The sequence below is a fragment of the Bos indicus genome, chromosome 16 (genome assembly GCF_029378745.1).
Source record: "Bos indicus isolate NIAB-ARS_2022 breed Sahiwal x Tharparkar chromosome 16, NIAB-ARS_B.indTharparkar_mat_pri_1.0, whole genome shotgun sequence".
Classification (NCBI taxonomy): domain Eukaryota; kingdom Metazoa; phylum Chordata; class Mammalia; order Artiodactyla; family Bovidae; genus Bos; species Bos indicus.
Window position 1 is genome coordinate 45,216,207 of NC_091775.1, and position 15,137 is coordinate 45,231,343.

A 15,137-nucleotide genomic window follows, 5' to 3' on the forward strand; every position below is an offset into this window, starting at 1 on the left:
TAGGCATATATATATATATATACACACACACACACACACACATATATATATATAGGCTTATATATGTAGCAACCCACTCCAGTACTCTTGCCTGGAGAATCCCTTGGGCAGAGGAGCCTGGTGGGCTACAGTCCATAGGGTTGCAGTCAGTCACAACTGAGCGATTGACACATACCCACACACATATATATAGGCTTCCCAGGTGGCACTAGTAGTAAAGAATCCACTTGCCAATGCAGGAAACCTAAGAGACACAGGCTCGATTTCTGGATCGGGAAGATCCTTTGGAGGAAGGTGTTGCAACCTACTCAAATATTCTTGCCTGAAGAATCCTATGGACAAAGGAGCCTGGCAGGCTACAGTCCATACCTCGCAAAGAGTCAGACACGACTGAGTGTTCTCTTTTCACTAGGGCACCTACAGCAGTCTCTGCAATAAAGGCCCACAACAAAACTTTAAACACTCCAGAACATTCCTAGTAGAGATGACATCAGCACTGTTCTGAAGCCCTGGTATCATTGTCTGATCTCAGAATGATACCTAAAACTCAGCCTCTGCACTAGTGCTGAATCTCAGAGACAGAGTTTTGAGTCAAGTAGAAAACAATAGCTTTATTGCTTTGCCAGGCAAAGAGGGAGAGAGAGGACTCATGCCCTTCACAAACTGTGTCCCAACCCAGGAGCATTAGATGATGAGTTTTACAGCAATAGTTCAAGGAGGGGATTGCTGATAAGATTAGAGTGTGTGCCTAAACTCCTTTAAACTAGTCTCTGGTAATCTGATGGGTTTCTGTGGTTCCTTTAATCTAGAGAGCTTCTCTGGAATGAAGAATGCTGACATCTTCCATTTGTTGTGGAGTTTTGGTTCTACAAAGAGTTTAAAGATATTATTATGTGTATCCCTTGAGGCAGAACCAGGACCCCACCCCAAGGCTGCATTGTTATTTGTTGGCTGTTTCTTAAGGACTTTCTTTAAATCCCTTGTGGCTCAGAGGTTAAAGCCTGCAATGTGGGAGACCTGGGTTCGATCCTTGGGTCAGGAAGATCCCCTGAGAGGAAAATGGCAACCCACTCCAGTATTCTTGCCTGGAGAATCCCATGGATGGAGGAGCCTAGTGGACTACAGTCCATGGGGTTGCAAAGAGTCAGACACGACTGAGCGACTTAACTTTCACTAACTAACTTTCTCTTGTCTCTACTTTCCCTCCCTTCCCAGATTAGTAACAGCCCAATTCTACCCTTTGGGACTCAGGGAAAGTCATGGAGGTTGGAGTCTGTTCCCTACAAACAAGAAATGGGGTACACAGAAAGGCTTCTGTGCCTAGGAGCTGCACAGGGTCCTGTTCAGTTTCAAGAACAGCCCAGGGATTTGCCACTCTGCTGCGTGATGCTAATTCAACATCTCACATCTTGGTTACATTTTCCCATATAAACTTTTTCTTTTCAATTTCTGAAAATCTTAATTTTCAGAAAGACCATTTTTATTTTTTGTTTGTATTACAACAGTAATACAAAGATCCTCTTAATTCCCTTTGGTGTCAATCATCAAGTTTTGTCAATTTCCATCCTAAATATCTCTCAAATGCATGTATTTCTCTAACCTCTGCCACCATACAGTTCAGGCAACTGGTATCTTTGCCTGTGTCTGTGCTCAGTCACTTCATTCATGTCTGACTCTTTGCAGATCTATGGACTGTAGCCTGCCAGACTTCTCTGTCCATGGAATTCTCCAGGCAAGAACACCAGAGTGGGTTGTCATTTCCTCCTCCAGGGGATCTTCCTGACCTAGGGATTGAAGCTGAGTCGCTTGTGTCTCCTGCATTGGCAGGTGGATTCTTGATCACTGGTGCCACCCAGGAAGCCCATCTTTTGCCTGTTCAACAGCAAAAAATGAATCTCTCTTCTCTTCCCCAAATCCACTGGTCTCTTGTCTCCACATCACTTCTCTTCTAGGCGGCCACAGTGAACTTTTAAAAACACAGCTCTGATCACCCTCCATCCTCTAATGCCTTGTCTCTTCTCCTAGAACAAAAATCAAGCTCTCTCACCCGGGCTATAAGTCTGGCCCTACCCACTTCCCCAGGCTCCTTCTTCATTTACTCTTCCTGTCTGGTGCTCTTCAGCTATACTGACCTTGCAATTTCTCTTCTGCCACAGGCCTTGGCATTTACTGTTCCTTATCTGGAAGGATGTCTCCACCACCCCATCTCTATCTCATCCCCTTTTGCTTTGCTGTCGTTCAGCTGTTGTGTCCGACTCTTTGTGACCTCATGGACTGCAGCACACCAGGCTTTCCTGTCCTCCATTATTTCCCAGAGTCTGCTCAAACTCACATCCATTGAGTCGGTGATGCCATCCATCCAATCATCTCATCCTCTGTCACCCCTTCTTTTCCTGCTCTCAATCTTTCCCAGCATCAGGGTCTTTTCCAATGTGTCAGCTCTTCACATCAGGTGGCCAAATATTGGTGCTTCAGCTTCAGCACTGGTCTATTCATCTTTCTTTCCCATTTCAGCTCAAGGTCACTTTTTTAGGGAAGACTTCCCTGACCAGCTCCCCAACCCTTCTTTAGAACTCTTTTATAGTTACAAATTCATCAAGTGTTTTACCAGACGAAATTCTGCCTTCCCCGCTAGATTCTTAGCCACATGATATAGTTACACTTTATATTAATGATGCTTAATAATAATAATATATGGTAATGATTTGGGAATGAGATCTGGGACCCAAATTCTCTTGTCAGAATTCTTGGCAAACAAGTATTCTTAGCAAACACTTTCTCCATTGTGAGAGATTAGAGAGTACCTAATCTAGAGAAAAGGACCCCAAAATTAGTTTTGGGGTCCTTTTCTGGATAAAATCCTAATATAATTTCCCTGTAATGAATCAAACTGTATGGAAGGTGGAGAAGAGAAAATCAGGAAAGTCCTGGCAGAACCTGAGTCTGGCCACTTTTCTCTTTTATTTATTTTTTAAATTAATTTTTATTGGAGTGTGATTGATTTACAATGTTGTCTTAGTTTCTGCTGAAAAGTAAAGTGAATCACTTATACATATATCCATCTTTTTTAGATTGTTTTCCCATATAGGTCATTACAGAGTGCTGCAAGTTTCCTGTGCTATACGATAGGTTCTTTTAGTTATCTCCTCTTTGCTTTAAAAATGATTCTTTGGCTCTCATCAGAGGTAGTTTCAAGCACAGGTCAGTTTCTTGGAAACATTAGTACGTGTTCCCAGGACACGCCTTGGTCTGCTATGTGCTATTGGGCAAAATGTCCTTAGGTTAATCAGTGGTGTTTATTATTGTCGTTTTAAACCCCAAGACAAAATCGGATTTCAATCGGTAGTTTCCCTCCCTAGTTCAGAAGGAGGGGAGAGCAGGGCGGGAGAGCAAGGGCCAGAGATGTAAAGAAGACACTCCCCTCCTCCCAGCTCCCCGACACCCACACCCTCCCCTACCCCCCACCCTGCGCCTCCATCTCCTCCTCCCAATCCCCGTTTTCAGCTCTCGAGGGTAATAAATAAACATGGAAAGTTCAGTAAACCACAGACACTTGTAGAGGGCCATCCCAGGCCACACAGCAGGGACAGTCCCCGCTTCGGACCAGGGTGCCAGTCCGCGTTCTGATTCCGCATTATCCGTGGACGCCCAAAGGCCCGCCCTCCTCCCACGGGCCTAAAGGGTCCTGAGGACCCCAGGCTGCTGGGCCCGGGGCGGGGGGTGGGAAGGACCTGACAGGGGACAGACACAGACGACCTGAGCGGGGACAAGTCTGTTCCAGGCCCTCCGGGGTCCTCAGGTGCCCTCGAGGGTCCTGGGCTGAAGAGGCTTCAGACGGGTGGGGGAATCCCTGGGCAAGGGTAAGGAGGCGTTCTGCGCGCAGCATACCCGCGGCCTCCCCTCGGCGGCCTCCCCTCGGCGGCCTCCCCTCGGCGGCCTCCCCTCGGCGGCCTCCCCTCGGCGGCCTCCCCTCGGCGGCCTCCCCTCGGCGGCCTCCCCTCGGCGGCCTCCCCTCGGCGGCCTCCCCTCGGCGGCCTCCCCTCGGCGGCCTCCCAGCGCGTTCTCCCGCTCGCGCTGCGCTCCCGCCGCTGAGGCGTTGGTGACGCCGCGGCGGTGCCTGCCTGAGGCCTACGGAGCAGGTACTACCGCACCCCCAACCCCACCCCATCCTGGGCCTGTACCGCCGTCTCCTCCCCCACCCCCACTCCAGGTGGGAGGTGAAGGCTGCAGGAAGAGGAGAGGTCTGTGTCCCCCTCTCTCAGTTGTCAGCTCCCCGCGGGCCCGCAGGGGGCCAAGTGGAAGCTTTGGGCCAAGAAGTGGTTCTCTTGATTTCCTCTGGGCCTGGCAATGACCCATGATGGCAAACTTCTGACACTGCTTTTGTTTTCCCCAACCTGTCCCCTTTCTTCACTCTCCCCTCCCTGCCCCCCCCCAACTAAAGTGCATTTTCTGTGGAGAATTTTTCAAAACTCTTTTGAAATAATTGGAAACCTCTGGTCTTGCCAAACCTTAGTTGGAAATCATTGTATTAGGGCTGTGACCCAGAAGGGAAAAAACAATAAGTGAGGTTAGAGAGAGAAAATGGTCAATGCCCACCTCCCCACTGCCCCCCAGTACACCCCAGACACATGTTAATGGGGAAGCAGGGACCACATACACACACACACACACACACACACACACACACACACACACACACACACACACACGGTCACCTTCGTCTGCAGCCTCCTACACAGAGGCACCAATTCCCCAGCTTGCCACTGATGCCAAGAACGGTGCCTGACACACAGTGGGCCCCCAATTAACTGTTACTTGAAAGTAAACCAGGTCATGTGCCTATATTAACTGTGGGGTTTGTGCCACAGCAAATAAAACAGTAAGGGTGAAAACCTTGTGAGGCTTTGCTCTGGATTTTGGCTGCTTGACCTGGTGTGCCCTCATGACGGCTGAACACGTGCTGAGCGCAGGGGGCCAACAATGGCCTGGCCGTGAGTGAGGACCCAGACGAGCAGCTGTGACTCACTTTCCCTGCCCTGCAGATAAAGGGATTTGAAATATTTACTGCTTTTGCAATAGTGATGATTACACAGAAAATCGCATCCCTTGGCCACTCTGAGTTCCTTAAAAAGAAAAATAAGAAACTTTCCGAGAAAAGTGTTGCATGGTAATTTGGGCAAAAGCCGAGTCTCCTGCAGAGGGACTTGGCTGCAGGATTTCTGGCAGGGTTCTCTTCTGAGAAGCCACTAATGAGCCCGTCTCTTGCCCCTCTGTTACCTGGAGTATTGCAGGGTCAGTGGCACCTGTTGCTTTCCACGTTTTGTGACAGAAATAACCCTTCCAGTCACCCATCATGAGGCTGACTTTCGCAGTAAGAAAATACCGCAGACTGTCCCAATCAGGAAGGCACGGTGCCTACAGTCCCTGGGGGGTGCCCACTTGCTGAGCTAGACCCCAGACAGCTCCTTTCAAAAGAAGAAGTGAAAACAAGGCAAACGTCTGGGTTCCCGAAAGGGTTATTCTGCCTTAGACTGCCCATAAAAATGCTATTGGCTGTTACCTGGCTCGGCCAAAGTACATCCAGAATGTCTTCTCTCGCCATTCAGTGCATTTGGTATTTTGGCTGAAAGGAAACAAGCAGAACTCTGCACTTCCAGAGCAAAGATGGAGCCGCAGGATCCAGTCAAGAGGGAAGGGGTAAGTGTACTGTCAGGGAGGCAGTGAGGAGCAGCCCCATCAGGACCTGTTCAGCATTGCTGGGGGATGCTCTTCAAAGTCGTGTGCACGGGGGGCCGCCCCCTCAGAGTTCACCCGCAGCTGGACTTTACAGGGACTAGAGAGAGGAGAGATTTAGAGACTTTTAGGTTTAAAGGTTCTTTGGGACGCATTCTTCTGGAACAGCTTTTCAAAGTAGTTAGAACAGAATTGATGGGACTCAAAGGCATTGATTTATCACAACTTCCTTAAGAACTTTAGATGAAGGGCTTCTGAAATCAGCAACAATATCCTTACCCATGGCCCCTGAGAGATTTTTTTGATTTTATTTGATTTTGGCTTCTGGACATTTTCATTAACCTTTTCAGCAGGTAAATCCAGCTAAGCCAGTATGCAAAGAAGATAGAAAGGATGTTGCAGGATTTGAATGTAACTCAGCTCGGTAGCAGAGATTTCCTACCTTTTAGATAATGAGACTCCTTTTTTTTTAGAGACAAAAGATTTTTCTGGACTTCTTTCGAAGTGTGCTGCTGTATAATTGCTGTTGTTATTTTTGATTGTCTCTTGCTGTACTTTTGATTATCTTTTGATTGAGGAAAATGCATAGGGACAGAAAGGTAACATAAAAGTACTGACACTTTTAAGAAGTTTGCATTTTATTCACTGCAACAGCATCTGCTTATATTGATGGGAGTAGATACATATCTGTGCAAATTACTATTTATTCATAGATATGAGACCCTTGCCATGGTCAAGTTGGACACATGTTCTGGAGTTAATAGATTAAAGTGGGTTTGGAAGGCAGAAATGCCTGGGATTCATTTCTGCTCCAGCCTATTCTAGCTGTGGGAACTTGGGCAAGTTATTTAACTACTCTGTGCCTCCGTTTTCTCATCTATAAAATGGGAATGATAGCCTTGCCATTCACAGAGGGCTGCTGGAACAACTAAATGAGATAATGCATGTAAATTACCTAGCACAGAGTAGATCCGCCATACATATTATTCTTTAAATTAATTTATTTTTGGCTGTACTGGGTCTTCGTTGCTGCACACAGACCCTCTCTAGTTGCAGTGAGCAGGGGCTACTCTTCGTTGAGGTGCACAGGCTTCTCCTTGAAGCGGCTTCTCTTGTGAAGCACGGGTTCTAGGCACACAGGCTTCAGGAACTGTGGTGTGTGGGCTTAGTAGTTGCATCACATAGGCTTAGCTGCTCCTCAGCATGGGGGATCTCCCCGGATCAGGGATCGAATCTGTGTCCTCTGCATTGACAGGCCGTTTCCCACCCACTGTCCCACCAGGGAGGTCCCCATATTATTATTTTTTGATCATCCTTTAGAGCAGGGCGCTACTGACATTCGGAGCTGTGGGGCCAGGGAGGGGGATGGTGGTGGCTGGCCTGGCTGTTGTAGGTTGTTTGGCATCATCTCTGGTGTCTGCTCACCAGATGCCAGTCTCACCCTCGCCCATGAGATTTCCTGCTTTGGAATCAGTGTGTCACGCCACAGGGCTTGTCTTGTGGACCTCATGGTAATAAGACCGTGCTAGGTCAAACGTTATCTCCTCTATTTTACAGAGAAGAGACTGTGAGATAACAAGAGCTTGGAGATTAGGGGATCAGGGGAAGCCCTGGTCCTTTCTGTGCCGCCTCTTCAGAGAGTAATGCGCCGCCCAACTGTGTCCCCAAGTGCGGCTGCAAAATAACAGAAATGCCCCACGTGGTGGTCCCTGAAAATGAACGATGCATTTTGAAAGGACGTGATTAAACGGTTACATACAAAACATAATCATAGTCACTTGCTTCTGCGATCCCCCCCAGGAGGGAGGCCTCCTCCAGGGATCCATCCCAGGGAATGCATGCTGCCCCCCTTCCAGGCTCCTGAGGGCAGACCTAGTCCTTTGGTAAATACGTGCCGGGGGACATCAAAACAGAACTAAGCCAGTGGTGGCTGTGAAAAAGAACCTGCAAGTCACACAGCAAAGCTGAAGGGGGCATTTAGGAGCTGAGGAGAAGTGGGGACAGTGAGTGAGGCCATAGAGTCTGGGCGACCACCGGGGGTGGGGGTGGGGCCGCTGCTCAGGCTGGTGGGAAGGGCCCAGCTCTCTTTCCCTCTGGTGGCTGTGTGTGTGACCGCAACCTCACCGGCCTTTGGGTTCCTCATCTGTAAAGAGAAAAGACACAAATTTGGTGTGCCCGAAGACTTCCCACGGGGAAAAAAAGATTCTTGGGCTGAAAGACAAAATAAAATGGATTATAAAAAGAAAATGCCAGAATGCTTTGGAAGATGAAAGCAGAGGTTTTTTTGTGGCATGCCGCCACCAACTAGTTGAGTGTCATTGAGCAAGTAACTTCCCTCTGATTTGCATCGTTAATAATTAATATTGATAACAAACCTCTGATGTAATGTGTAACGCTTGTAGTGTGTACCACAAGTCAGCTGTGGGTCTGAGCGTTTCACATGTATGAACTCATTTATTCCCCACATCCATCCTGTGAGGAAAGCAGTATCATCATCCCCATTTTACAGATGAAAGACAGAGAAGTTTAGGAGCTGGCCCAAGGCCACACAGCCAGCAGCAAGAAAGGCAGCTGCGGACTCCCACAGAGACAGGGCACTTCCAGTTTGTCTATCTTTCCTCTCCTCAGCACTCAGACCTCAAGGAACGTTTGTGAGACTTTGGATTCATTCCATAGTGTGATAAAGTGACTTACTGTGTTAATAATTCATAGGAACTCTTATTTTCCCAGGATATTTTTGTTCTGACTGGAGATGCATGACAGGCAAAAGTCTTAGGCTGAGAGTGTCTCTCTGACGGTAGAAAAGAAATTGGAGCCAAATTCCTGAGAGATGGTTTGGGTGGGGCCTTCTTCCCAGAGACCTGGAATCACACCCTGTCAGAAATGTTCTCACCGTCTTGAAAAACAGGAAGCCAGCTTACTGTGGGCACGAGGGAAGTGACCCCTAGCTTTTCTCCAAACCACAAATCACAGCTCTCCCTGGTCTCGGACAACAGCCCCGTCTCGCGTCTCGAGGCCGCGGAGCCACTTGTCATTTTTTTTTTGGCTGTGCTGGGTCTTCATGGCTGTGTGGAGCTTTTCTCTAGTTGCAGCGAGTGAGGCTGTTCTTTGCTGCAATGCACAGGCTTCTCTTTGTAGGGGCTTCTCGTTGCCGAGCACAGTCTCTAGGGCACACGGGCTTCAGTAGCAGCTCCCAGGCTCTAGAGCACAGGCTCAATAGTTGTGGTGCATGGGCGTAGTTGCTCCGTAGCACGTGGGATATTCCTGACCAAGGATCGAAACCGTGTCTCCTGTACTGGCAGGCAGATTCTTTACCTCTGAGCCACCAAGGAAGCCCCTCTTGTCATTTTTAACAAGCTTGTGGGAGACCTGCACATCCTGTCTGGCCCCTTCCTCTCTTTCTCATGCCCTAATCCAACCCTGTACCAAATTCTTCCTTTTGTCCTCCTCACAAGTATTAAAAAAAAGAAGAAGAGAAGAGAGACAAAAAGGAAAGCTTAAATCTGAATTTCTTTTACACCCCTCTTTTATATAGTGTAATAACTTTATTGGGAATATAACTCCCAGACCATTTCACCCCTTTAAACTTATACAATTCAATATACATTCACAGAATTGAATAACTATCACCATAATCAATTAAAACTTTTTTAAATATATTTTTTTAAATTTATTTTTGGCTGCACTGGGTTTCTGTTGCTGTGCATAGGCTTTCTCTAGGTGTAGTGAGCCAGAACTGCTCTAGTTGCGAGACACAGGGCTTCTCACTGTGGTGGTTTTTCTTGTTGCAGAGCATGAGCTCTAGGGCACGCAGGCTTCAGCAGCTGTGGCACATGGGTTCAGTTGCCCTGCAGCATGTGAAATCTTCCCGGACCAGGGATCGAACCTGTGTCCCCTGCATTGACAGGCAGACTCTTAACCACTGGACAACCAGGGAAGTCCACCACAATCAATTTTACAAGATTTTCATCACCTTTAAAAGAAACTCTGTAGCTATGGACAGTCACTCTGCATTTCCCCCATCTCCTCCTCTTCTCCCCCAACCCTGGGCAGTCACCGATTGATCTCTGTCTCCATGGATCTGTCTATTCCGGACATTTCACACAGATGGAACCAGGTGATCTGTGACTGGCTTCTTTCACGTAGCCCGTTTTCAAGGTCTGTTCACTTTGTAGGCCGTAACAGGGCTCCATTCTTTTTCACGGCCATGTAATATTTCACTGAATGACTATTCCACGTTTTGCTTATCAGTTCATCAGTTCATGAACATTTGGGTTGTTTCCACTTTTGAGTATGGTAAAAATGCTGCTATGAACATTTGTGATCAAGTTTGTGTAAACTCAAGTTTATGTTTTCATTCTCTTGGGTATAAACCTAGGAGTGGATTTGCTGGGTCATATACTTACTCTACATTTAACTTTTTGAAGAACTGTTGGACTGTTTTCCAAAGTGGCTGCACCATTTTGCATTCCTCCAGCAATGTGAGAGGGTTCACAACGTCCTTATCAACACGTATTATGTTTTTTTGGCTTTAATCATCCTAATGAGTGAGCAGTAGCATCAAACTGTGGGTTTGATTTTCATTTTTCTGACAGAATACCAGTTCCTTTAATTTTGCTCCCTACAATAATCCTCAAAGCTGGCACCTCTTGCCCCTGCCTTAGTCACTCCGCTACCCAAGCCCCCACCCTCTCTCAGTCACTTTCCTGACTTCCCTTTTTAACCACTTTTGTGGATTTTCTTCATAAAACTTGCTACAGTTCTAGTTTAATTATTAAGTACTTTAAAAAAAAGTCTTCCCCATTGGACCACAGTCTTCTTGGGGGCAGGCATTTTGTTCAACAGACTGTAGGGTGGTATCTGGCTCATAGGTGGCTGTCAGTAAATACTTGTTTAATGCATTGTCCATGAAAAATTAACCAACAGTCAATCTAAGAAAGACATGGAAATTTTTATTCATGCCAGCTTGAGGATTATAACCTGGGAAACAGCCTTTCAGAGAGCTCTGGGGACTCTTCTTCCTGTTAGAAGTCAAAGCACAGTTATGTAATTTCTGAGACAGAGGGTTATATACATCAAAGTAACGTATTGATGGTTTACGTAGTCTAGAAAAGCAAGTAAAGAGCTATTGTGACCTCTTATAGGACTGAAGAAGGAATGTTGTCTCCTAAGGTTTTATCTTGCTGGAGCCGGGAGGAAATTGCTTTTTTTTATTATTTATTTATCTATTTAGGAGTAGGCATTCCTGTGTTTTCTAAGGGGACCTAGTTAATGTGTAACACAGATGCACAATGCACCCTAAAGGGGAGGAGATAATGATCCAAGCAGCGAAGAAGATTTTACCTTAAATTTTTCTTTTCCTGCCTTAAGAATAATTCTGTTTCATCCAAAGGAAGGAGTTTGGACCAGCAAGGTTAGTGAAGACTTACCAAAATGTCCTTGCATTTTCCACAACGGGTGAGCTCTGATTCCCAAGGGTCCCTAGAATGTGCCTGTGGCTTGAATTCAAGGAAGAAGCCAGGGACTAGAAGTTGAATCATGTGCTCTAGGCTTAAAGAATTGACAGCCTGAGATCCTTCTGATGAGTTTTGCTAGGATCCTGTAAAAGCAGTCAAGGAGCTGTCTAGTCATGTGCCTGGCAAGATCCTCCCAGTTTAGGGTATGAGCTCAGGGCATCACTCAGCTCCCTGGCTGAGCTTTGCTAAGGACTTTAAATCCTAGGACTCATCAAAGCAGAATGCCGGAGTTGCCCCTGCAGAATGAATGAAACTGGGTGCATTTATAGTTTATCACTTACTGAGAAGAGAATTGGAAGAGGAGACATTTTAATTAACATTTTTTCTTCCTTCATTTCTTCCTTCCTTCCTTCCTCCCTTCCATCAAATCAAGCAATAGGACAGCTATGAAGTGAAGTGAAATTCACTCAGTTGTGTCCAACTCTTTGTGACCCCATGGACTATACAGTCCGTGGAATTCTCCAGGCCAGAATACTGGAGTGGGTAGCCTTTCCCTTCTCCAAGGGATCTTCCCAACCCAGGGATCGAACCCAGGTCTCCCACATTGCAGGTGGATTCTTTACCAGCTGAGCCACCAGGGAAGCCCAAGAATACTGGAGTGGGTAGCCTGTCCCTTCTCCAGCTACAGGGGAGGGATCTTTGCTTTGTTCTCTACTATCTCCGTATTACATAGGACCAGAATGCCTGACGCACAGTGGGTGCTCAATCTGTTGAATGAATGAATGAATGAATGAGTGAATGATTACCCGGAGCACTTCAGGAGATGAGCTCCCTATTACATAGGACCAGAATGCCTGACGCACAGTGGGTGCTCAATCTGTTGAATGAATGAATGAGTGAATGATTACCCAGAGCACTTCAGGAGATGAGCTCAGTTGGCCCTATGCTACCTACTGGGTGGGGTTTTGGGGGTGGTGGTGGGTGTGCCTACCTGTGTACCCCCGTCTTTAGAAAACACCATGCAGCAAGTGCCCTGGAACCCTTCTTCCCTCCTGGGCCCCATTGCCTGCTCCCCGACTTCCATCACCCACTGCCTCTACTGGCCCCAGGGAGTGGTGGGGCCTGAGCCTACTGCTCCTTTTCGGTGGCTCTTCTCATCCTCACCAGAAACTTCCTGTGAACAAAGTGTTTGTTAATTCATTTGGTGGAGGGAGGGTTCGGCTCTTAACCAGGGCCTTTGCGGGTCCTACACTTGCTCTGTGGGGTAGGGGAGGGGTGTCACTAGCTCGCACGTCCCCTTCCGGGCACAAGGCAAGGCCCGGGTGACCACTGTTTCTCAGCCTGTCCTATTCCTACTTGCCTCTCTCAAAAGGTCCTCCTTAGATCAGCAGGGATGTTGTTCAAGGAGATGTGAGGACCACAGCTCGGCACAGGAGGTACTGGGTCCCATGTGCCAGGGACCTCAGTAGGAACACAGGATGAAGTGCATCAACAGTGGGTTCTGAGAGCCATACCCAGACTCACCCCCAGTCAGTGGATTCACCTTCAGGACTAGACGCTTCCATAAAATTAATCCTCGCAATAACTCCAAGGGTTGTCATTATCCTAATGCTAAAGATGAGGAAATTGAAGATCAAAGAAATTAAGCCAGAAAGTGGCAATGAACAAATTCAGACTGAGATCCATAGGGTCTAACAGCAAAGCTCCTTCCACTTAATGAGTGTTCAAAGTTTCCCAAGGGTCAAAGGGGATATCACGGAATGTGTGTGTTTAAAGAGTCCCCCGAAATCTATATTTAAATTTTTTTCACTGTGCCTTCTGCTTCTTACAGCAAAGTCTAGAGGTTAAAGGAAATGAATCAGTGACCCTAAATAATTAAAAATTTTCACATTTCTTCTCTTTGATTTTTAAGGGAGTTTGTGTCGGAGGCAACCCTTTGGACTACAGCCCACCAGGCACCTCTGTCCTTGGGATTTTTCAGACAAGAATACTGGAGTGGGTTGTCATTTCCTCCTCCAGGGGATCTTCCTGAGCCAAGGATCAAACCCACATCTCTTGCATCTCCTGCATTGCAGCGAATTCTGAACTTGCTGAGCCATCAGGGAAGCCCCGGTGGCATAGTGGTAAAGAAACCACCTGCCAATCCAGGAGACATAAGAGATGTGGGTTCAGTCCCGGAGTCAGGAAGATCTCCTAGAAGAGGAAATGGCAACCCCTTCCAGTATTTTTGCTTGGAGAATCTCATGGACAGAGGAGCCTGACAGGCTACAGTCCTTGGGATGGCAAAGAGTTGGACACGACTGAGCGACTAAACACACAAACACACGACTGAGCGACTAAACACACAAGTGCTGTTGGAGGCAGTGCTTGAGTGCATTTGCTGCAGTAGGCCAAGGCAGCTCCACAGCAGAAATGTCATAGAAGCACTCAGACATTGGATGGAGTGCTGGAACAGGTGACCCTTTAGTTCTGTTCTGACCCAGTGATTCTCAACCAGGGGCAAGTCCCCACCCACTCTGGGGACATCTAGCTATGTCTGGAGACATTTAGGTTGCCACACATGGGGGGAGGGCTGTCCCTACCATGCACATAGGACAGCCCAGGACAACACAGGATTGTCCAAGCCTAAGCGCTACTGTTAAGGAAACCTGTGCCACACAGGTGAGTGGAGGGTAGGTTTCCAGACACGGAGTGGTTGAAAGACCGTGGGTCTTCAGGTCCCATTACATCCATCTTTCTACAAGACTCTGAGTAAATCCTGAGTTCCATGGAAGCCCGGGGATGCTTCCTGACCTGAAGCTGTGATCTCGTCTCCCGCAGAGGCTGACACCCGTGATTGTTCTGGCGACACTGATAGCTGCCTTTGGGTCGTCCTTCCAGTATGGGTACAACGTGGCTGCTATTAACTCCCCTTCAGAGGTAGGTCGCTGTGGTGGGCAAGGCACAGCCCCCCAGGGAACAGGGAGGTGGGTTTGGAGCAGCTGGTGTCTGGGTGGCTGCTAGGGTGGACCACATACGTGTTGGGGGCACACGGTGGGGCCTCGAGTGAAGGGAGGGGTCACACCCAGGAGACAACAGCACAGACTCAAGGAACCTGCAGGCACAGGGCCGTGGGGCTGCACCAGGTCCCCGGGCCTCAGATTCTTGTGGAGAGCCAGGCCTGGCTGGACACAAGGCGGGCTGGCCTCAGGGGTGGTCGGGGGGGAGGTTTGAGAGGGCTCTAATCTTCTACAGACAGGTAATCCACGGCAGGGTCTGGATGGGGAAGGGATCATCTGACATTGATTCTGTGATTGGAAGGGTGGAGTCATTCCTTTCTGGGGTTAGAAACATCCTGAGTGGTTTGCCTATCAGAGGCCTTGCAGCCCCCTACATTCTGCCCCCGGCCTGTGGGTGCCCCCTGCTAATTGCTTTTAATCCTCAGTCCCTCTCCTGCACTTCATCATGTTGATGTCCACATGCCCAGCTCATCCCATCGGGTGGCCTAACAGCTTCCATTCTTCTTTCTGCACAAACCAGCTCGAATGACTCTGGTGTTCTGCTTTGCTCTGCTCTCCAGTTCATGAAAGACTTCTACAACTATACCTACTATGACAGAGTCGGTGAATACATGAACGAGTTCTACTTGACCTTGCTGTGGTCGGTTACCGTGTCCATGTTTCCCTTCGGAGGCTTCCTCGGCTCTCTCATGGTTGGCCCCTTGGTAAATAACTTAGGCAGGTAAGAGACAGTGAAACTCATAGACTCCATCAGAGTTTAAAACCCAGACCAAAAAAAAAAAAGTCTCACAGACAAATAAACTTATGGTTTCCAGTAGGGAAGGATCCGGGCAAGGGATAGTTAGGGAGTCTGGGATGGATATGTACACACTGCTGTATTTAAAAGGGACGCACGGTGTAGCACAGCGAGCTTTGCTCTGCCGCATAGCATGGCAGCCTGGATAGGCGG

General features: G+C 47.9%; 1 protein-coding gene across 3 annotated transcripts in view; it reads left to right on the forward strand.

Moving 5' to 3' along the window:
• The first annotated feature begins 4,083 nt into the window (after window positions 1–4,083).
• Window positions 4,084–15,137, forward strand: part of LOC109570752 (solute carrier family 2, facilitated glucose transporter member 5) — a 28,833-nt gene continuing 17,779 nt past the window's right edge. The window contains exons 1-4 of one of the 3 annotated variants that reach the window (XM_019976930.2): window positions 4,084–4,139; window positions 5,607–5,697; window positions 14,010–14,108; window positions 14,749–14,909. In XM_019976930.2, coding sequence (XP_019832489.2) covers window positions 5,665–5,697; window positions 14,010–14,108; window positions 14,749–14,909 — 293 coding nt within the window. In that variant the 5' untranslated portion in view covers window positions 4,084–4,139; window positions 5,607–5,664. Of the gene's footprint in view, window positions 4,140–4,222; window positions 4,242–5,461; window positions 5,698–14,009; window positions 14,109–14,708; window positions 14,910–15,137 lie in introns of those variants that run through there. The other 2 variants (XM_070768268.1, XM_070768269.1) reach the window with 2 other exon arrangements.